Source organism: Scaptodrosophila lebanonensis, unplaced genomic scaffold, assembly GCF_003285725.1.
Source record: "Scaptodrosophila lebanonensis strain 11010-0011.00,11010-0021.00 unplaced genomic scaffold, SlebRS2 tig00000024-arrow-pilon, whole genome shotgun sequence".
In the NCBI taxonomy this organism is placed as follows: domain Eukaryota; kingdom Metazoa; phylum Arthropoda; class Insecta; order Diptera; family Drosophilidae; genus Scaptodrosophila; species Scaptodrosophila lebanonensis.
In genome coordinates this window covers 3,225,582-3,246,298 of record NW_022060538.1, presented here as the reverse complement: position 1 = coordinate 3,246,298, position 20,717 = coordinate 3,225,582, and the positions used below count along the sequence as shown (strand labels likewise).

Sequence of the window (20,717 nt, the reverse complement as noted above, 5' to 3'; positions counted from 1 at the left end):
TGACGAATCCATTGCAATTGAGCTATCTGCAGTCTGGCCAGTGTTGCCTTTATTAGATCTGCCATGCCTCTTTATTGTTTGTGTTCTGCAGTTTGAACTTCAACATTGTTGCTAAGGCATGGCTCCATGTAATCAGCCAGACATTTTAATTACAACACATAGAACCATTTAGCATTTAATAGTGTAATTATAATCAGAAAATGTCTGCGTTTTGTCTGAATCTGATGGAACTGACTTTTGAGCTCTGAGAAGGGGGCCGTTGCACTTAAATGTTAATTCATAGGAATTTTAAACTAGCAGCAAAAGCCGCGCTATTCGATGGACACTCGATTGCGGATAGCTGCACAATATTCAGTGCTCTAAAGCACATACTTTAATTTTATCGGTAATGGCACATCACTTTTAGTAATTTGTTTGTTGCGTGTTTTTAGTGTATTGTCAATGTCAATTAAATTGAGCCTCAATTAATTGTTTAGTGTTTGTGGCATTAAATATGTTTAGTTTATAACAAATACGAAATATTATTGTACAATGAGCATCGTTATATTGAGATTAGTAGCTCTTTTAGGGTGCTTAAGCCCAGGTTTGTACTGCGTGTAGTGTGCGTGCCACACCCAAGACACCAAGGAAAGGCTCAAAGTGATTCATTACTTAAATGTTAATTATTTTTATTAACAGCATTAACACAATTCAACCAGCTGGAACAGCGCAATTGCATTATTCCCAAAATACTGCAAGGATCATGGTTCTCCTGGGAAGTCGGCTTGCCTACCCAAACCATAATCGACGCAACTTCTATGTCGACTCGAGGATACTGTATTAACTATCAGCGCCACCACGGTGACGAGTACTCCTTTGTGTTCAAAGAGCGCTCTGTGGACTGCTACCATTGTGTTCGAACAATAATACGCACACTAAACATCTTTGATAAGTTTGAGGGTCCATGCGTCAGTCTTCCTCCTGGTCAGCAACCCACGGTCGAAAACGTGTGCAAAGGTATCAAAGACGATCAACAATTGATCACATTGTTCAATGAGAACTTCGTGCCAATCAATTGCCGTTCATCCCTTGAGGGTGTGTGGCATTTTACATATCAAGTGAGTAAAGAGAATAAAACGTTGGACTTAATTAAAATGTTTAATTAATGGTTATGTGTATAGAATCGATTCCGCTTCACGGGTGTGTGCAATAAGCCGGATGCGCGCATACAGTCTTGTCAAACTGCTGGTACACAGTTTCTTATACAGAATCAAAAGTTCAATATAACTTATCAAAAATGTGAGGGAATGGAGGGCACCTTCAGCGGGAATGTAGAGTTCAGTTGTCTGGGTGATTGGTTTGTTGGCAAGAATCACTACTTTGCCGTGGCCAATACCAAGGAATCGCGTAAGGATGAGAAGTACCGCTGCTTTCTAAAGAATCGAGATGACGATTTGTACATTGGTGTATCTATAACGGCCGAATGTAATACGCTCAAGACGCCTGAAGCCTCACCGGAACGTCTCAAGCTTACACCTGTAAAAGCGGAGTATGTGGAACCAGGCTGTACTTTGCCTCAAAACTTTTCCGGAGAATGGGTTAATACAGCCAACATTGATGCTGATGTTTCGATAAGTGAAACACACATCAATGAGACGTATTATCCTGACAGGGCCCGTTACCGCAAGACTATTTATGTTTGCCGCGAGCGACGTGGAAATCGAGTTATGATGGCTCGTCTTACTGTCGATGGTTGTCAGAAAGATTATGTGTGCTTCGATTTCATGCCTAGGCATCACAACATTATACGCTACCGCAAAGGCTTAGCTGTAATTAAGGACGACTTTAGCACTGTATGCTCTTGGGTACAATTTCCCAATTCAGAAGCATGGAAGTACGACTTGTTCTTGGCCAGAAATCCAGTCCCCGTACGATGTCCAGTGGCTGGAAAGTTTAACTTTACACAAAAAGGTGAACATCCATTTAGAACCAGGTGAGTACAACTCAGTTTCACAATTTACGTCACGTCGAAATCTCAACCATCAAATCAATTTCAGAATTCTTGGGGGTGTAACATTGAGTCCACGTCCCGATATCCATTGCAAGCAAAATATATCCGACATGTCAGTGTGTGATACGGATCAGAAGGAGCTAGCCATAGATGAGAACTACTGTTTGTCTGTGGATCATTTGGGACGTCCTGTTGATATCTACAGTGATCCTGATTACCGCATGAAATGTATTGGCTTCTGGAAGGAGAACCTAAAGTCTTACCTTATTACTTACGATGATTTGGATCCACTTTCTAAGTACCGCTGTTGGGTATATCAACGTGCCGACTTAAATCGCGTGCTTATGTCCCAGGCAGTTGGTGCTTTCTGTAAGATCAATCAAGATGTGACGTCATGGAATCATTCTGAAGGCGCTGCAGTCGCCATAGATGCAATTGAGTACGAACGTGAGCGTGACGACTGTCCAATGTACTTTGACGATGGCTTAAATCCTTGGAAACCATCGGATGCTTCAAATATTGTTTTTGATTGGGATTTCTACAAAGCAGGCGCGTCAAAATTAATCTCAGCCATAAGTGTGCAAATAGCATGCTCCGTTGCAGTCGCTTTTGTGCTAGCCAAGTATTTAGTCGCTCACTAAGATAATGTTCAAAGTAATTTTTAGCAATTTTAACAAACCGATACAAGTTTTACATTCCATCCAACAAAATATTATGTGTCTTAACCGAATAGTGTCTTATCAAAACTAGTTTATAAGACAAACCTCAATGTGAGTACATTTTAAGACAAATTTTATTTTATTCCGTCCACAAACGAATCTCAAACATGTTGTATAAACGATTTTTAAAGTTTAATAAATAAAATATGTAAAGAAAACTTAAACATCCTAATGTACGTATAACTCAACTGTTGCGCCAAGCGCCGATTGCTAAAGCGATTGTTTTGGATAAATCGATACCTATGTAACTGTCCCAATTTTCAGTGCTGTGAAATATTTGACAAAACGAAGTAGTCGGCTGAGGGAAACGGAAAAAGTGGAATTTCTGTTTTTGACAAATATTTGCACATTTAACTATAAATCATGTCGATGTCACTGATCTTGCGTGGTGCTACAAGATGCAATGGTGCGTATATTGTTATCCAACCGAAATTTGCACTTAATGGCAAAGAACAGCGTTTATTAGCTGTAAACTTGGCCAAATCGGCGCGCCTCAAGCCCGTGAAGGCTTACTCCACAATTGTAGCCGGTGCGCAACGTCAAGCTTTGGCAAAGCCTCTACTTCTAGTCAAAAATATTGCGGTATATATCTATATATATAAAACAGTTTGTCCTGACTGACTGACTGATTGGCTGATTGACTGATTGGTGATCAACGCACAGCTCAAACGGTAAAGGCTAGGAAATTTGGACTCAAGTATCCTTTCGAAGTCTAGGTCCCCACTAAGAAGGGATTTTGGAAAACTCGAGCTCCAAAGGGGGGAAAACAGGCTCCAACGTTTGTATGAAAAATCTACAGTTTTCATTTGATTAACTTTAAACTTAGTTTGTATACTCTCAAAACAATTCCAAGAAAAACTGTATACTTGGTTTTTTGATATTTTTGTTGGGGCCTAAAATATGGGAGTTTTCCTGTAAAAAAAATGTTGGGGCAAAAAAGCAAACCGCGTCAACAGCCCACAGCCCACACGGCATTTTTCAACCGATCGACTTAAAACTTAGTTTCTAAAATCAATTAAAGAATACAAACAAAACTGCATACTCGGATTTTCGAAATTTGTGTTGGAGCTTGAATTATTGGGGTTTTCTTGGGGCACAAAAGGACACCGCGTCAACAGCCCACAGCCCAAACGGTAAGAGCTAGAAAGCTGAAATTTGGGCTCAAGTATCCTACCAGGGTGTAGATGCGCACTAAGAAGTCTAGGTCCCCACTAAGAAGGGATTTTGGAAAATTCGAGCTCCAAAGGGGGAGAGGTAGCTCCAAAGTTTGTTTGAAAAATCCGCATTTTTCAAGCGATCGACTTAAAACTTAGTTTCTAAAATCAATTAAAGAATACAAACAAAACTGCATACTCGGATTTTCGAAATTTGTGTTGGAGCTTGAATTATTGGGATTTTAATATTTATTCACTATTTCAAATGAAAAGTTTGTGTTATAAATTTAGTCCGATCGATTTAAAATTTGGATAATGTAATCTACGTAACTAAATCTACAACTTTGCATTCAAGGATTTTCAAAATATGCATTTTACAAAAGCAGGCAGAACAAACAATACAAAATATCAAACAGTTGGGGACAACTAAGTATACATACACACACACACACATACATACATACAAGCAGCTGTTCGTGTAGTGCGTGGTTGAAGTAGCCAAAGCAAAATGTGAGACACTCATGTGTGAATGTTCATTTGTACACATGTATGTACATGCATACATACATATGTACAAAAGTACATTCGTCTTGCACTGACAGGGCAAGAAATGTTAATTAATTAAAAATTATTAACATTATAACATAAACATTTTGATGTTATTTTTTCTTTGTTTAGTACATTTGGCATAAGGGGTTTTTAGGACAACGGACTACAAGGGCGTACGCAGGTTGGGCAGGGGGGACATTGCTCCACCTAGAAAGAATTTCGCAATATGAATTACACCAGCACCATATGTATTACATACGTACATACATATGTACATACGTCTGTATGTATATTATGTACATATGTACATCAATAAGTATGTATGTACGTTCATACATTCCTATATACATACGTACATATATAGGTTTGTAGTGGGCCATCGAACACTGTTGTTTAATTGTAATAAATAGTGTTCTATGGTTTCAAATCAAAATTTTTAAAACAACAACAACAACAAGTTATTGGCTCGCAAATCTTATTTCGTTTTGATCATTTACGGCTGTTAATTTCATGCCAAAAGTTTATAGTTACCGTACACATACAAATGCATTTGTATGTATGTATGTGTACAGTGAACAATCGAATACAGTATTATAATCAATAACTCCCAAACGATGTTTTTCGATGTATTTGTATTCGACATGTATTACGATATATCAACACAAGTATCGATATTTTCGATATATCGCATTTAATTTTATTATTGGGGTTTTAATTTTTATTCACTTTTTCGAATGGTCAAATGTGTTATAAATTTTGTCCGATCGATTTTAAATTTGGGTAATGTAATCAACATAACTATATCAACAAATTGGCATTCAACGATTAAAATATAGCAATATGTTTTTTACTTGCCATATATCAAATAGTGGGGGACATCACATACACACACTCACACATACATACAACAAGCAACAGTTCGTGTCTATGTGTGCCCATGCATACATACATATGTACTATACAAGCATATGTATGTATGTATGCCTGTATATGTATGTATCATGTGCATACAAAACAACAACAACAACTTCAAGTTCTTGGCTCGCACATCTTTCGTTTTGACCATTTAATGTTAATTGCAAAGGCAAAACGCCAAAAGTTTACAGTTACCGTCGCTAGGCAACGACTGCGTAAGCGATAGTAAAGCAGAAACCGAATAACGGAGCTACGCATATTTTGCTTCGCATTGCGGGCAGATGTATGTATGTATTTACATGATTTGTTCTTAGTGATCTCTATAAATAATTCGATTTTATTATTTAAATATTCTGCTTATTGCATTCAAACTTCGATATTTTGATGGTATCGGTGCCAGTGGTTTTTGATCGTGGCTCATCGCTGCACGGCATTGACACGAATGCCGTGTTTCATATTCCCAGTTTGTACGTGGCCGTATTGACTCAATATGACACGAAAAGACTCAAATGTGAATTTAAATTTGGACTCAAGTATCCTTTCATAGTATCCATCATAGTGTAGGAGCACACTAAGAAAGGCTTTTGGAAAATTCTAGCTCCAAAAGGGGGGAAACGAGCTTTAAAAAATATTAGTTATAGTGGTCATGTTCGTTTAACGAAATAGTTTGGCAAGAACAAAAATGTAACGGACTATTGAACAATTTTCTGTCAAGAACAGAAAATGTTCATTTAAATACCTTAAATGCCTTCCTACTGACTAACTGGTAGGTTATGCACACACAAAATAAATACAAATGGAAACATTATATTGAGCCAGGTTAAGACGGGCAATACCTGCTAGTAGCTAATATAAATGTGGTATTTGGTAATGATTTTAATTTAGATTGATGGTTTTCCAGCCCATTGTTACGCGCAACATTTCGGTGAGCGCGCCAAGGATGGCTTCATTATTAATTTAATTTGTATAATATAACAAATAAACAAAAAATAAATAAATTATTTCGACAGATTTATTGCCTTTCCAAGGCTGGGGTACGATCGATATTAAATAATTGTGTACCTCATTCGCTACTGGGTCCATGACAGCTAATTTAATTATTACATGTTTGCTTGCACTCTACCACGCTGTTCGTTTAGGCGCTCTCTCTCTCTCTAGTTTTTGCTCTCGCCAGCTCATGTTGTTGGGATTGGAGCAACAAAGCTTATCTCTCAGTTGGTACTGAGCATTTGCTGTTGTTGGTTGTGGACGTTGGCGTCTACGACGTGCGCCGTGGGCTAGAAAAGAAATTAACACAAAATAAACAAAAACTATTTTTAGGCTGTGAAATCGAAAATTGCAGTGCATAATTTTAAGACTGCACCACTAAAACACGATTTCATAATTAGGACAATGCCGCCAGTCGACTGCAAATCACATCGCGGCACCAAAATATCGGTCATCCTATTGGGCAGCGCCCTCTGCTTTGTTATGATGGCATATTTTGTGTTTGGGGACAGCAACGATGAGCAGGGCTTGCGGAATCTACGCATGATATCCATTGTAGGTGGCGATGGCGCGCACAAAAGCAACAACATATACTACAAGTATATAGCTACATTTTCAATGGTTTATTTTTTCAGCTGTTTCGTCATGGAGCCAGGAATCCGACCGAGTTCTATCCGAATGATCCCCATGTGGCGCACGATTGGCAGGCTGGTCCAGGCGCACTCACGCTAGTGAAATTCATTTCTAATTAATGTAACTTTTAAGCAACGTTTCTTGACCTTACAGAAGGGTTCACTGCAGGCCTACAATCTGGGAAAGAATATGCGCATGCGCTACTATCGGCTACTGCCCTCCAATAGCATCTACACACAACAGCAGATTCATGTGCTCAGCTCGGCCGCGGAGTGGTGTGGTACGTGAAGATTGCGATAAAGCTACGCTGTCTAATCTGTCGGCTGTTATCTTTAGATGAGCGCACAGAGCGTGTTGGCCGGCTTCATGCCACCGCTAGAGAACAATAATGTATTGCCCATACCTTGGCAGCCGGTAGCGATAAATACGTTGGCCCGCAGCGACGACATTGTAGGTATCAACTATTTAAAGCTGACAATGTATTAAATGCGATATTGTTATATGGTTATAGCTGCTTGCCCAGAAGAAGCCTTGTCTGAAGTATGACACCATATTGCAAAAGCTGTACAAGAATCCGCCCAAAGATCTGCAGAGATTGAACGAGGAAAACAAGGAGTTGTACAAGTTGCTCACAAAAAACACCGGAAAGGTGAGCCCCAAAGTCAATACTATAATCCTTATGTATAATCTCAAACTTTCATAGAACATTTCAACAGTGCTCGATGTTGAGATGCTCTACAACACACTGAAGACCGAAGAGGAGGCCAATCTAGTGCTTCCAGATTGGACAGAAAATATCTGTCCAGAGTCCATGAAACCGCTAGCAGAGCGCAGCTACACACTTCACCGAAACGAATCTCATGAAGCGGATCAAAGGTGGTGCGTTTCTCACCGACGTAGTCAAGAAAATGCAGAACAGCGTCGAAAGAATTTAAATCCGGACCGCAAGATATTTTTATACGCTGGCCATGACGTGACAATGGTCAATGTTATGAACTCACTAAACATATTGGATCAGACGGCAAACTTGCCAGATTATGCCGCTGCTCTAGCCTTTGAACTGCATCACAGCAAATCCTTCAGCGATGATGATTTCGAGGTTAAACTCGTGTACTACTACAACAGCGAGGACAAGTTTCCCAAAGAGTTGATCATACCCAATTGCGATGCACCCTGCTCCCTAACGCAATTCGCCAAATCGCTGAATGCTTTGCTGCTGGACAACTACGATGAGACGTGTGAGAATCCGACGCCAGATTGCAAGGCATAGGGCGCTCTTTGTTTCTGACTGTGAAATATTCAAAAATGTAGGTGTTATTGTTGGAACTGTGCTAGTAAAAGGTTTTAAATACATACATCATACGACACTTTTTCGGCTTTAAATATTCAAAATTAAAAACTAGCTCCCTTATCTTCGGCGTAAAGAAAGTAGATTGGCACCTTTACGGCATCGCTGACATGAACGATCTCCGTGTGGCTGATTAAACGAATGGCTGCTAGCCCATAAAAGAGCATAGGTAAGCCTACAAAGAGATCGCTATTGTAGAGTGCTGGCTGATCATAAAACTGCTCCTAACACACCCAGATTGATCACCTTCAGAAATCGAAAGAACTTGTCCTCGAGCGAGAGATCAGCCACAGCGCGCTTGCTGCAGTGGTACTTCATATAGGGATAACAGCCTGTGCGCAAAATATGGTAGTTGGTGCCACTCTCTAAGGTCCAATTGAAGTGTGACATGCCGTGCTGATCATTCTTCACGTCTTTGAACTAAATTGGAAGTGCAAAAATTAAATTAACATAAAAAATGGCTGCATATCGGAGCGTAGTACCTTTACAAAATATGATGTCCAGGGTGGCTCCTGGCACTGCTTTAGGTAGGCAGTCAGGACCTCAGAGGCGCGTGGCTTTAGTAGAACGCGGGTAAGTTTCATTTTAAATAAATATTTTACTACAATTGCATCACAGCGCGCAGCAGTGCTCCAATTTGCTTTACCAGCCAGTGTTGCCCCAAAACTAAAGATAACATTACATTTTACAGCACTGCGTTTGAATTGCAATTCTCGTTGTTAACCAACACATGCAAAATTCAAAGGCGCTCTTACAGTAATTCGAATAAAGTACTGAAGAAATTGGAAAAATCTACTACTCACGTGAAGACGGAATACTTTGAGCCTCTGCCGTTGTATAACGAACCCATTTTGCAATACAATTCAGGATCCCCGGAACGTTTGGCACTTGAGAGAGAGCTGCAAGTGATACTTAATCATGTGGAGATTGTTCCAATAGTTGTTAATGGCGATGAAATTCGCTCCACCTTCGATAAGACACAGGTGCTTCCTTTCAATATAGAGAAGCCGATTGCTCGATATGGTCATGCTCATACTCAACTTATTGAGCATGCCATCGAAAAGTCCGTTGAGGCGCAAAAAGCTTGGGACTCAACTAGCTTGGGTCAGCGTATGGAAATATGGAAAGAAGCAGCCGATTTGATTGCCACAAAATATCGTTGCAAAATAATGGCGGCAACAATGCTGGGCCAAGGGAAAACAGTAAGGCAGGCAGAAGTGGATGTTGCCGAATTAGTTGACTTTATGCGCCTAAATGCATTGTTTCTGCGAGAATTAATGAACTATAAGCCCATAAATAATTGCCCCGCCGCACATCGAAATTATATGAGACTACGGGGATTTAGTGGTTTTGTGGCTGCCATTAGCCCCTTTAATTATACCTCGATTGCCGGCCATTTGGCCTATACACCCGCCCTCATGGGTAATGCGGTGTTATGGAAACCGAGTGACTCGGCTATACTATCTAATTGGTATGTCTTCGAGGCTCTCCGAGCAGCTGGAGTACCCGACGGGGTTGTGAATTTCGTGCCAGCCGAGGAAACATTGTTCGCTAAGGTTTGTACACGTAGCTCGAAGTTGGCTGGCATCAACTTCACTGGCACTGCGGGTGTTTTGAAGGTATTGTGGCAACTTGTGGCCAACAACATTAACGCCTATGAGAACTATCCTCGTCTGGTGGGGGAGTGTGGGGGCAAGAATTTCCATTTTGTGCACCGATCGGCAGATATTAAAACGGTTGTAGCTACCACAATACGTTCTGCCTTCGAATATGCAGGTCAAAAGTGTAGCTCCTGTTCAATGCTTTATGTTCCTGAATCCCTGTGGGAATCGAAGATTAAAGCTGCCTTGCTGAAAATCACAAGTCGTCTCTTTGTGAGCGATGCCACCTATACTGACTGCTTTTACTCCGCGGTGATCAACAAACGGGCCTTCCAACGCATTTGCATGTACCTTCACTATATTGAGAACGATGAGAACTGTCGGGTTCTGATTGGGGGTACAAGCTCTCAGAAGCGTGGCTACTATGTGGATCCCACTATTGTCCAAGTTACCAACCTGAACGATCGAATATGCAAGGAGGAACTGCTAGGCCCTATTCTGTGTGTGTATGTCTACAAGGACAATGAGCTTGCGGAGGTTATGCAAACTGTGGCCAAGATAAATCAGGGACTGACAGGCTCCGTATTTGCGAGCGATAGTCAGTTTATAGAAGAAGCTTGTGAGGCTTTCAGACTCAATGTGGGAAATTTAAATATCAATGATAAGTGCTCTGGCGCCATGGTTGGACAGCAACCTTTTGGCGGCGGCCAAAAGACAGGAACCAATGATAAGATGGGCAATCCACATCATTTGCTGCGTTGGACCTCACCGCAGGCGATTAAAGAGTCTTTTGTGCCACATGTAAATATATACTATCCTCATATGGAAATTAGCGACGCTGTTATGAGGGTAACCCAGATAGACGATGTGCCTGCTGCTGATGTGAATAAAAATTCGGATAAGAGTGTTGTTGGATAACTATCGAAATGATCAGCTTTAAGAAAATATAGTATGTCAGTTTCAAACAAATACCTGAAAATAAAACACTTCGATTCTACCTAAAAACTCTTGTTTAGTTTGCATCCGGGCAAATGATTCCCATATATTTGTGTAACAACATGAAATGTTTGGTTGGTCCGGCCCCCAGCGCGCAAGTCCAATAACATTATTTTGCCTATTGCTAATTATTTCAATTCAGACAAACGCAACTGTGCCCAGCAATATGGATTCAGCAAAGAAGCGGCCAGTGAGTTTGCCCGTCAAGCAGGTCGCCACATGGAGGAGAGGGCCTGAGAGTAAATTGAACGTCCGACGACTGTACGATGCCTATAAGCAGCGACTGAAACTGCAGGACGATCGGGATGATCACGCCAAAGGTGTGCGTTCGGCAGCCGGCTCTGCCAGAAACACCAACCACGCCCACAAGGAACAGAGGTTGAAGGTTGTAAAGCTCATGATATCTCCCACAAGATACGATGCAACGGACGAGCGCCAAAACGAAGACAACAACAATATGAGCCCAAAAAAGACCACGGATGTAGAGGATGAGCAGAACGATCGAGAAAAACCGGATGTGAAGCATCCAGTCGTCAGTGGTATGATGATATTAAAGGTGGATATGCCGACACCGAACCCTGACCCAAAGCCCATTCAGATGCCTCTCGGACTTTCCCAGCTGATTCACCTCTATGATGAATATACCAAGTCCTGGCGCCAACCTTCAGGGGAGCTCAAGCCGATGCCTGTATACGAGGAAGCATCTAATGCCGAGCCCATCATCACGGAATCTGCTCCAAATGCGTTACATAAGCTTTTCAATGTGTTACAGCATCTGGAGTTGGACCCGGATGCGCTTAAAATCAACAGGCCACCCCAACCAAGTAACAATCGCGAGAGTGCAGGACCTTCCGATAGAAACGAGGCACCCCATCGGGACGACTTTAATGTACTCTTGCACAGGCTGGAACCGAAGCTCTCCTCGAATATATTTAAGCGGGTGACCGACGAAATAGGTGCCATACGAAGCCACATCAAGGCGGGTGGCCTCTACGATGAGTACAAAAAAAGGCTCTGCCAGATACTGAGGGATCAGAAAAACACACGCAATATCAAATCCGACGATTCCGGCATAACCAGCGAAAGTGATATGCCCATCGATAGCGAGAATTCGAGGAAGACAAATAGCGTAAACGACTGCTGGTGTGACGCCTCAAAACCAGCCAAGTTTGCAACCGAGAAAGCGCACGCCGTGGCCAGATTGTTCGCCAAGGATAAAATGCTAAGGAAAAACAAACCAGTCAGCAATGTGAAAGGAAAGCCACAGAACGGCTATGCGAAAGCATTGGATGCATTCGCTTTCTGCGGAGCGGATGCTTGCAAGGGCAACGGTGGCCAAAAACCATATTATCTGCCCAACTCGAAGAACCGCCAGCTGGTGTGGAACGAAGTGCCTTTGTTGAAAAAGGGCGATAGTTCTAGTAACAGCTCTAGATTGAACGCTGTTAATACTACGGATGGCTCGACATTTGTAGGGCCTGTAGCTGGACCGACCGCTGATGGCGGTACATCTGGATTTGGTCTCAAGTTTAAATCTAAAACTGGTGAACGACCTACCTTCAGCAATCTTCCCAGCAAGCCCTATTCCGGCCTAGATCCAGCACATATTAGAACAGCCATTCATAACTTTAGGAACACCTCCTTCTTCAGCCTGTACGATGAGTACCAAAAGCAAATTGATAACCTACACAAGGTACTGAAGTCAAAGCAAAACTGGTGGAACGAGGCACAAAACTGGACAAGCAATGGTGGAGCTATTCCTGCGGAAGTTTTTCCAGCCGATACTGAAGCAAGCTCCGAGCATAACCACATTCCATCTTCCCTAGCCCAGCTGGAAGAAGGTGTTGGTATAAGCAACAATAATCACATGGTCTTCCCGGATGTACTCACTCAGGCCTTGGCCTCGTCAATGAATGTACTGAGTCCTGGTCCCATCACTGGGTCTGGCGGCGTACTCGAAAACATGGCTACGCAATTGAATCTGTCTCCAGTCGAATTGGCCCAGCGAATCGCGAATGTTGGGCAAACGGGCGACACCCGAATCCTGCGAAATGAAATGTTGGCTCCAAATGCAGGACCAGCACCTAACTCCATGCCGCAATCAGGTAAGTGGTGAACCAAGCACCGGTTTATAACCTACGCTCATGAAGTTTGTTAAAAAGCCAGCTCGACCAGCGCTGCTCGAATGCCGGCGGTAAGCCCAATGCCCGCCATAAATGTTCCAGTAAAGCTAGCCGAGAATGCGATCGACACAACACAGTCCTCAAACTTGGCCCCCATACTAGACAAGATACTGCAACGACTTCAGACCATGCAGCAGGCCAAACTGGAGGAGACAACAGAAGACGCAGTCGCAGTGGCTCCTACAACAGATAAACCGCTGCCTTGCTGCTTTGCTGATCCCACGGATGGTGAGTAGATTGTGTGGCTCGGGCTCGGAGTTTATTATTTAGTTTTCGTCAATAAGTATGTACCTAGGTACTGCTACTAAGCTCTGGTGACCTCAACTGAAACAATTTAACCGATTGCAGGAGCACCGTGTGATCTAATTGGCTCCTGGGAGTCCCTGCTGCTGGGGGTGCGCATCAACATCAAGGACACCAGAGAGAAAGCTGAAGATGATTACAAGCCGACCTGCGCTCAGCCCAAATATCGTCGCTTCAGTGCTGGGCGATTCTCTCGCCAATGTGTCAAGATCAACAGCAGCCAAATTCGGGAGCTATCGGAAGCCAAGGCCGTTGATAATGCCGTCTCCTTGAATATAAGCATACAGGAGACGGTGCCGCCTCGTGCCCATGATATCATTGAGAATGTCACCGAGTGGTCATTCACAGGACATACGCTGAGCGCGCTTGGCGGACCGTTGTCACTCTCTTGTCGCAAAATCGACTCCAATCTGATTGGCACCTTTGTCGGCTATTGTCGCACGTGCGGCTGTGTGGACACCATTTTCGGGTCATGGACATTTTGCACACCCTCTCATGACTGTCAGGACATCACAACGTCAATCTTCGAACGACGCGACATGCTGCGTCGATACAACATGGACAGCAAACGAAAGGATCGCTTCAAGGAACAGCTTTACAAGAAGAGTAAATTTGCAAAGGCAGAGAAAGATCGCTTACTTGCGGAGCAGAAAAAAATGAGTCGGAAAGGATAAGTTTTAGGCATATTTCCATCTATTCATCCATCCTAATGCAGTGGATGGTTCAGCTTGGGTTCAGTTTATTTTAATTTCATTTATTTTGATGTATTTATGTATGTATGTATATATATTTATATATGTATATATATTTGAAATGGTTTATAAAGCTTGACGTTCCTGGTTATTAATGAAGGACATGGCATAGCCAACGGAACGTCTGACGCAATGTTCGTCCATAATGTTGCCGGATTTGCAGCGTCTTAGTTGCTCGGAAACATAGTCGATGATCCGTGTTCGTATTTGCTCGTTGGTGTTATGCAGGCGTTCCATGCGCTTCTCCACTTTGTGAATTAGCCAATTGGATTCGGGATAGCCGGTCACATCCTGGGGCCAGGCGTCGGAAGAACTGTCCAACCATTTCGGGCTCCTATCTAGGTCATCCATGGTGTAGTCCTGTGATTGCTTCCAGGTGCCGGCCTCGGCAAGGGCCAAGGAACAAGCGAGTAATACGATGAGTGCGAAGCGCATGTTGATGTTATTTTGAAGCTATATTCTTTACTGTTGTCTGCCTAATATTTCCTATAGCCTTTTATACGCTCGGCACGTGAGCTTATCAACACGAATCTTCAATCTTGCTGAATCTGCTTACAGGTTGTTGCACTCTAAATAGTTTTATTTTTTCCTCTAACGTGTATATAAACTCATAATACAAAGTAATTCAGTCTCTTATCTATCAATCGATTGTTGCAATTGTAATCACATTATGATGCAAAAATGACTGAGTAATCAAAAAAATCGGATTTGTCAGTCAATGGGGTCGCCGTGTTGGTCGTGTGCAACCACTATAATAATTAATATTAAATCTTTTTCGGTGTCGCATCCTTAATTCACGTTTATTCTACCACGTTACATGACATTCAAATCTAGGCGTTAACCGCACTGTTGCGGAACTGCCAACTTAGTCGAGCTTTTGGTTGTTTTTTATTTTATTTTTGGTATTTTTTGGTTAGTTTTCACAAGTTGAGTAATTTTGGTTCTGTAATGATGTCTCCCAAACAATCGTTTATCTCGCGCAATTTGATTGCAATTGTGATGGTCCCAAGTTTAATTGGAATTCACATGGGCTGGAGTTACATGCAAAATAACCGCAAGCTAGTTACTGCCGATGAGCAAATCGATTTGCCAGTAGTTACGGTAAGAGAAGTCCTCAAAAGTCATGGGGCTCTGTTAAGCGTTCGTTATTTCACAGCTTGCCAAATACCTGTGGGGAAAACTAACAAGCCCAGAAAGCGAGAGGACGAACAGTCCTAAGTGACACTAAAACCACTCAATGTAGAAGGAAAGATATGGGCTGTAAATAGAATTACGTACATATGTATATGTATTTTATAATCTACGACACGGAATAAAAACTAATTTTTGACATGAACGAACGAATTAAAAATTGTATATTGCCTAAGGATCCTATTGCGTTAGCGAAGAGTTCACGGTGAGATTATCAAGCTGGGCGTTAAAAAGCACATCGCTGATTAATTTCTCAGCAATGATGCGCTGCGTGTGATTGATGGCGCGTAATTTGCTGGCCACATTTACGCCAATAGCGTCATATTCGTCCTCATGGCGGTGCGTTGCGCCCGGCGCCGCAGTTGTGTAAGCCGCTGTCGTTGATTGCCCAAAAATGGGTTGGTAGTGCTCGCGAGCAATTTGAATAGTCGGCACCGGCTGGGCATGACCGTTCGCCTGGTGTTGCAGGTGGTGCATTTGCTGTTGGTGTTGTTCGAGTGAGTTGACGGCCTGCAAAGTTGCGTAAGTAGTTTACTATTTGTGTTACTGCAAGTAATTCGAGTGCCCGACTCACCTGCTGTATCTCGCGTTGTGAATTGGAGTCCAGCGATGTTATTTCCAGAACCTTGACTGCATGTCCCTGTGCGGCTGCCGCAGCAATAGATGTTTGTGCTGCCTGTGCCTGTGCCACCAACTGTTGATGGGCCTGCGCTGCTGCTTCATGATGTTGTTGCTCTTCGTTTTTGACAAGCGTCACACAGTCTGCTGGCGTCACTGAAATGGTACTTAATGTAGCACCCTGACTACTGACAACTACGTTGGTAGCTGGCTCCGACTCTACATCATCTGCTGTGTTCGTCACTATTGATTCAATGTGCTGCTGTGACTGCGGTGTGTGATGCGATTCCTCCTCGTATTCCATTGAGTCCTCATCGTCGAAATTTATCTGCAGTTCCCGCTTCGGCGGCTTCATATCGCTGGGATGTCGCTTGGGCTTGTGTCCGGCTATGAAGAGCAGCTTGTCGTAGTACCACAGCCGCGTCTCATAGTCGCTCTTATTACTCGATTTGCGATACTCGCGCCGGAACGCCGAGCGCAACGAGTTGATTTTTCTCACTACCATAGCGCGATCGGGATGGGGCTCGACTTCTTTCAGTTTTTCAACCAACCTGTCATAGCTTTTATTACGCGCTCCGTGGTTGCTGTAATCCTGATGCTTCGGCTGCCATAAACACTCTTCCTCCTGGACAAAAAATGCTGTACTCAAGCAATGCATTTAAATATGAAATACGTTTCACTTTACCTGGTATTGATCAATGAACTCTGATAACCAATGCCGCGAATACGATCGCAGGTCATTCAAATTGGCCATATTCATATTTCTGCCTAATTCTTTTTCTTATTTAACTCCAATTCTAAAATGTTTTGTTTAAGTGCGTCTTACGCGAAGTTGGCTGCAAATGCACAATTATACTCAGTATCGATAGTTTGCGAAGTATTTTTAACAATCGCATTCTAGTAAGGTGGCAACTTTGTAATGAACGTAATATATGTTTTTGTCTCAAATGCTCTTTGCTTTTCGGTATGGTAGGAGGTTACGGGCGAAATGTGGATACATAAGTAGTTGTTGTTGAATAAAATAACGCTAAATAAATGTGCGTTTAAATTTCAATTTGAATTTGTGACAGTGTGGTTGTGATTGCGAACCTCGACGGAACTGTTTTGAGGTTTTTTTTTCTCGCCAGTCTCGATTTAAAATAAAACGCAAAAGTCCAAACCATAATAAAAGGTGCGTTCCGAAGGCAAAAATAGAATTATAACTAATATATTATTGTCTATGATCGCTTAATTATATAATGTAGTGCAGTATGGCTCAATGTGCAATACAAAACAAAATCTGTGAAAAAAATAACCCATGCCGAGTGTAAACGAAATCAAAACAACAAAAAGGAAACAACGATAAATCTTACGATATAGTGTATTTACATATATGTATATGTATGTACGTTTATGTAGCTGTGGCGCAACAAAAAGAGCAAAGAACCAAAGGGTTGATTTTGATAAGCCACAGCAACAGCTGTTGTTGTGGGGCGCAGTGCAAGAATGGCCCACTAGAATTCAGGTGACAACGACACCTTGAATTTCCTCATATTTACATCAGAGTTGTTCATTTTCTTGACAAGTGTATAGATTCGTAAACAAAGTAACGATTGGCTATGCAGGTGGATGTTGTTTTACTTCGGACGGGTACAAAGTCCATGTGAAAACGACTTCATTGTGTTGTTTGTGTTCTTGCGTTGTTATTGTGTCGCTTGGTCCCCGCACACACCAACCCACAATCAAAAACAAGCCGTTTGAGTTAGTTTAAAAATAGATACACTCACTCACTTAGGGGTACTGGACGCAACAAGCAACTCGTTAGAATACACATGCACACATACATATGTAAATACTATATGTATGTATATGCATAGAAAATTTTCCGTTTTTGTTGATTACCTCGCCTGAGTGCAAAATAAGGAGCAGTTGTTTTTGTATTTGCCTTTTTAAAAATGCATTGCCTAACGAACTTGTTTACATTCGTTGTACCGGCTACGTTGGGGTCAGCTTTCAGCCGCATAAAGTGCTCTCCATATAAGCGGTTGTTTACTTGCTTGCTAATTATTAACAGTTAAGATCTTTCTGATATGCAGTTTCAAGGCCAATATGCCTCAGTTCTATCTTAATTTCATAACAAACAGAAGGTAGTGAAATCGCCAACGCGTGCTATAAACTACATGTATATATGTATGTCTGTATATATGTATGTTCCACGCATGATAATTATTTTGGAGGTGTGTGCCAGTAGCAAACACATACAAATACAAACGTAGACGACACAGGCCTGATAATTCGTTTTTGTGTTTAATACTGACTTGTGCTGATCTCATTAGCACCAGTTGGGTTTTCAGGTTTCTTAAGCTATACATAGCTTTATTGGCATCTTGTGGTTGTTTTCTTGGCATATTTTGGTTGAACTACGTTATCAATAAAATAGGCTAATGTACATATGTCCACACAAAGGTCTATAGTTATCAGATTATCAGGTTCTGACAAGGATTGAATTGATTTCAACATATTAAGGTATACTTATAAACATACATTGCATATTTTTTGAGTGCATGTCAAGCAGTTACGAAATAGCCGTGGCAAGACCTACATAGTTCTAGAAAAATTTCTCTCGCTTTATTCCATTTGCATATGTATGCATGTATGTAGTTACGTCTGCGAGGTTTGCTTATCGCAGTCTAATTAAAACTATTCTCACCCCACGTTATCACTATACCAGGGCACAGAGACATCATACATACATACATACATAGACTACATTATCCATACAATATATTTGGACTATGTTATTGTTACAATCGCTTGGGTTGTGGCTAAAAGCCTTATATGTGCTATATCAAATGAAATCCAAATCTTACGATAAGCTGAACATGACGAGGACTGAAATGGTTGATATTTGAAAAAATAAATACATACATACATCATTGGTCCCTTTCTAGCCTGCCATGAGCCGCCTTTTGGAGAAACCCAACATTGCTGTGTCCATAACGTCAACGGGTAGTCAATTATCAAGTACAGTGGGCATCGCGTCAAGTAATAGCACGACGGCAACAGAGCCAGGAAAAGAAACGTCCACGGTGGAGGACGAGGATGAGCGAAACGCACTTACGTCAGAGGCAGCCGTTCAAATGACGAGTAGCGCCAAAACCACAGTGGGTATGTATGTTTGTTGCTGCATACGTATGTACATAGAGTTTACACATGTGTTTGTGTCTAAATATTCGAAATTTTCATTACAGTCCGAGACAAAATCGACGAGGTGCTGATCAGCTTAATAGCAGGTGCAGCAGCGGGAGCCTTAGCCAAGACCACAATCGCTCCGCTGGATCGTACAAAAATCAACTTTCAAATACGCAAGGATGTGCCATTTTCCTTTCGAGCGTCTCTCCACTACCTAAAAAACACCTATTCTAATGAGGGTGTCTTAGCTCTTTGGCGTGGAAACTCGGCGACTATGGCACGCATTGTGCCTTATGCAGCGATACAGTTCACTTCTCATGAGCAATGGCGACGGATTCTGCAAGTGGATCGAGACGGCACGGAGTAAGTGAATTGGGAACGAAAATTGCTCAACCATTTATTATTGTATTATGTCTTATAGCACAAAAGTTCGACGCTTTGTGGCTGGATCGCTGGCAGGTATTACGTCTCAGTCCCTTACTTATCCTCTAGACCTGGCACGTGCACGAATGGCTGTCACAGACAAGTATACGGGCTACCGAACTTTGCGCCAGGTGTTCGCAAAGATTTGGGTTGACGAGGGGCCTCGTACGCTATATCGTGGCTATTGGGCCACAGTATTGGGTGTGATACCATATGCAGGCACTTCTTTCTTTACCTACGAAACGCTCAAACGAGAATATCACGGTACGGTTTGTCATAATAACAGTTGCTTCATTTATGTTTTGTATCCATGCTCTTAGAAATGGTCGGTAATACGAAACCAAATACTCTAGTCTCGTTGGCTTTTGGTGCTGCGGCAGGAGCTGCTGGTCAAACCGCGAGCTATCCTTTAGATATTGTGCGTCGTCGCATGCAAACGATCCGAGTTAATACTATGGCCAATGAGCGATGCCCCACCATACTTGAAACGCTCATGAAAATATACCGGTACGTATCGCTCGATATAAAACAACATATGTACATACATATCTTCATCTATAAAAAATATAATTGTAATTTGACCGAATATTATTACAGTGAGGAAGGCATTAAGAACGGCTTCTACAAAGGTCTAAGCATGAATTGGATTAAAGGTCCTATTGCCGTGGGTATTAGCTTCTCCACATATGATCTGATTAAAGAGCTGCTTAGAGAACTATTTCACCTGAAACGGGGGCGGCTGGATCGCTAGCGATACCCTTTTACCAATTTCCTAACACAAGCACACCAAAAACGCACTGACTTATTTTTCTTTCATAAGACTCGGATGGCATAAGTGCGAAAACTTTGTTTTAGATTTATTAGATTTGTATTCTGAGTTATAGTAGTGGGAAAAACATACCAACGCTTAAATTTGTTATTAACAGAAATTGATTAATTATGTGTTCTAAGTTTAAAGTTTAGCGAATATATAAACAATAAAATTGTACAAAGTTTGTTCATTTGATTTTCTGTTATTTTTTCTTTTTATTAATTGCTAAACAACTATATATAGATCGGACAATAATACATTTTATACACTTTACATATTAATTAAGTCGTTCAAGGCTTTAACAATTTATAAGCTTATAAGTTTTAAATAGCACCATACTATGAAAGCTTAATAAACTGTGTACATTTGAAAA

The 20,717-nt window shown here is 41.8% G+C and overlaps 9 protein-coding genes across 12 annotated transcripts; 6 read left to right on the top strand and 3 right to left on the bottom strand.

The window, feature by feature from the left end:
* Positions 1-469: 469 nt before the first annotated feature.
* LOC115620692 lies at positions 470-2,873 on the top strand. The gene is made up of 4 exons (XM_030514062.1): positions 470-583; positions 679-1,097; positions 1,161-1,972; positions 2,037-2,873. Exons 1-4 carry the CDS (start codon positions 532-534, stop codon positions 2,629-2,631), a joined length of 1,878 nt encoding a protein of 625 aa, XP_030369922.1. The 5' UTR covers positions 470-531; the 3' UTR covers positions 2,632-2,873.
* Positions 2,874-6,334: 3,461 nt separating this feature from the next.
* Positions 6,335-8,314, top strand: LOC115622044 (lysosomal acid phosphatase-like). The gene is made up of 6 exons (XM_030515916.1): positions 6,335-6,869; positions 6,950-7,041; positions 7,101-7,227; positions 7,284-7,397; positions 7,459-7,596; positions 7,651-8,314. The coding sequence occupies exons 1-6, from the start codon at positions 6,720-6,722 to the stop codon at positions 8,215-8,217; spliced, it is 1,188 nt and encodes a 395-aa protein (XP_030371776.1). The 5' UTR covers positions 6,335-6,719; the 3' UTR covers positions 8,218-8,314.
* LOC115622046 (uncharacterized protein C15orf61 homolog) lies at positions 7,874-8,711 on the bottom strand. Its single transcript, XM_030515918.1, has 3 exons — positions 8,529-8,711; positions 8,304-8,470; positions 7,874-8,235 (listed from the first exon to the last, which is right to left on the bottom strand). The coding sequence occupies exons 1-2, from the start codon at positions 8,683-8,685 to the stop codon at positions 8,340-8,342; spliced, it is 288 nt and encodes a 95-aa protein (XP_030371778.1). The 5' UTR covers positions 8,686-8,711; the 3' UTR covers positions 7,874-8,235; positions 8,304-8,339.
* A 12-nt stretch (positions 8,712-8,723) lies between these two features.
* LOC115622043 (delta-1-pyrroline-5-carboxylate dehydrogenase, mitochondrial) lies at positions 8,724-10,901 on the top strand. The gene is made up of 2 exons (XM_030515915.1): positions 8,724-8,868; positions 8,987-10,901. Exons 1-2 carry the CDS (start codon positions 8,753-8,755, stop codon positions 10,812-10,814), a joined length of 1,944 nt encoding a protein of 647 aa, XP_030371775.1. The 5' UTR covers positions 8,724-8,752; the 3' UTR covers positions 10,815-10,901.
* A 22-nt stretch (positions 10,902-10,923) lies between these two features.
* LOC115622042 lies at positions 10,924-14,209 on the top strand. 4 transcript variants are annotated; one of them, XM_030515910.1, is made up of 3 exons: positions 10,924-12,997; positions 13,055-13,303; positions 13,424-14,209. In XM_030515910.1, exons 1-3 carry the CDS (start codon positions 10,960-10,962, stop codon positions 14,050-14,052), a joined length of 2,916 nt encoding a protein of 971 aa, XP_030371770.1. In that variant the 5' UTR covers positions 10,924-10,959; the 3' UTR covers positions 14,053-14,209. The 4 variants fall into 4 exon arrangements, with proteins under 4 accessions (XP_030371770.1, XP_030371771.1, XP_030371772.1 ...); XM_030515911.1 differs by having other exon boundaries at positions 13,360-13,489; XM_030515912.1 differs by lacking the exon at positions 13,424-14,209 and having other exon boundaries at positions 13,059-13,209.
* On the bottom strand, positions 14,107-14,596 carry LOC115622045. Its single transcript, XM_030515917.1, has one exon. It carries the CDS (start codon positions 14,563-14,565, stop codon positions 14,197-14,199), a length of 369 nt encoding a protein of 122 aa, XP_030371777.1. The 5' UTR covers positions 14,566-14,596; the 3' UTR covers positions 14,107-14,196.
* A 466-nt stretch (positions 14,597-15,062) lies between these two features.
* LOC115621230 lies at positions 15,063-15,470 on the top strand. The gene is made up of 2 exons (XM_030514819.1): positions 15,063-15,231; positions 15,287-15,470. Exons 1-2 carry the CDS (start codon positions 15,079-15,081, stop codon positions 15,350-15,352), a joined length of 219 nt encoding a protein of 72 aa, XP_030370679.1. The 5' UTR covers positions 15,063-15,078; the 3' UTR covers positions 15,353-15,470.
* On the bottom strand, positions 15,396-16,760 carry LOC115621229. The gene is made up of 3 exons (XM_030514818.1): positions 16,625-16,760; positions 15,896-16,564; positions 15,396-15,831 (listed from the first exon to the last, which is right to left on the bottom strand). Exons 1-3 carry the CDS (start codon positions 16,697-16,699, stop codon positions 15,502-15,504), a joined length of 1,074 nt encoding a protein of 357 aa, XP_030370678.1. The 5' UTR covers positions 16,700-16,760; the 3' UTR covers positions 15,396-15,501.
* Positions 16,761-16,916: 156 nt separating this feature from the next.
* On the top strand, positions 16,917-20,549 carry LOC115621768 (mitochondrial coenzyme A transporter SLC25A42). The gene is made up of 6 exons (XM_030515507.1): positions 16,917-17,110; positions 18,870-19,086; positions 19,170-19,473; positions 19,532-19,797; positions 19,854-20,040; positions 20,131-20,549. Exons 2-6 carry the CDS (start codon positions 18,876-18,878, stop codon positions 20,282-20,284), a joined length of 1,122 nt encoding a protein of 373 aa, XP_030371367.1. The 5' UTR covers positions 16,917-17,110; positions 18,870-18,875; the 3' UTR covers positions 20,285-20,549.
* The last annotated feature ends 168 nt before the right edge of the window (positions 20,550-20,717 follow it).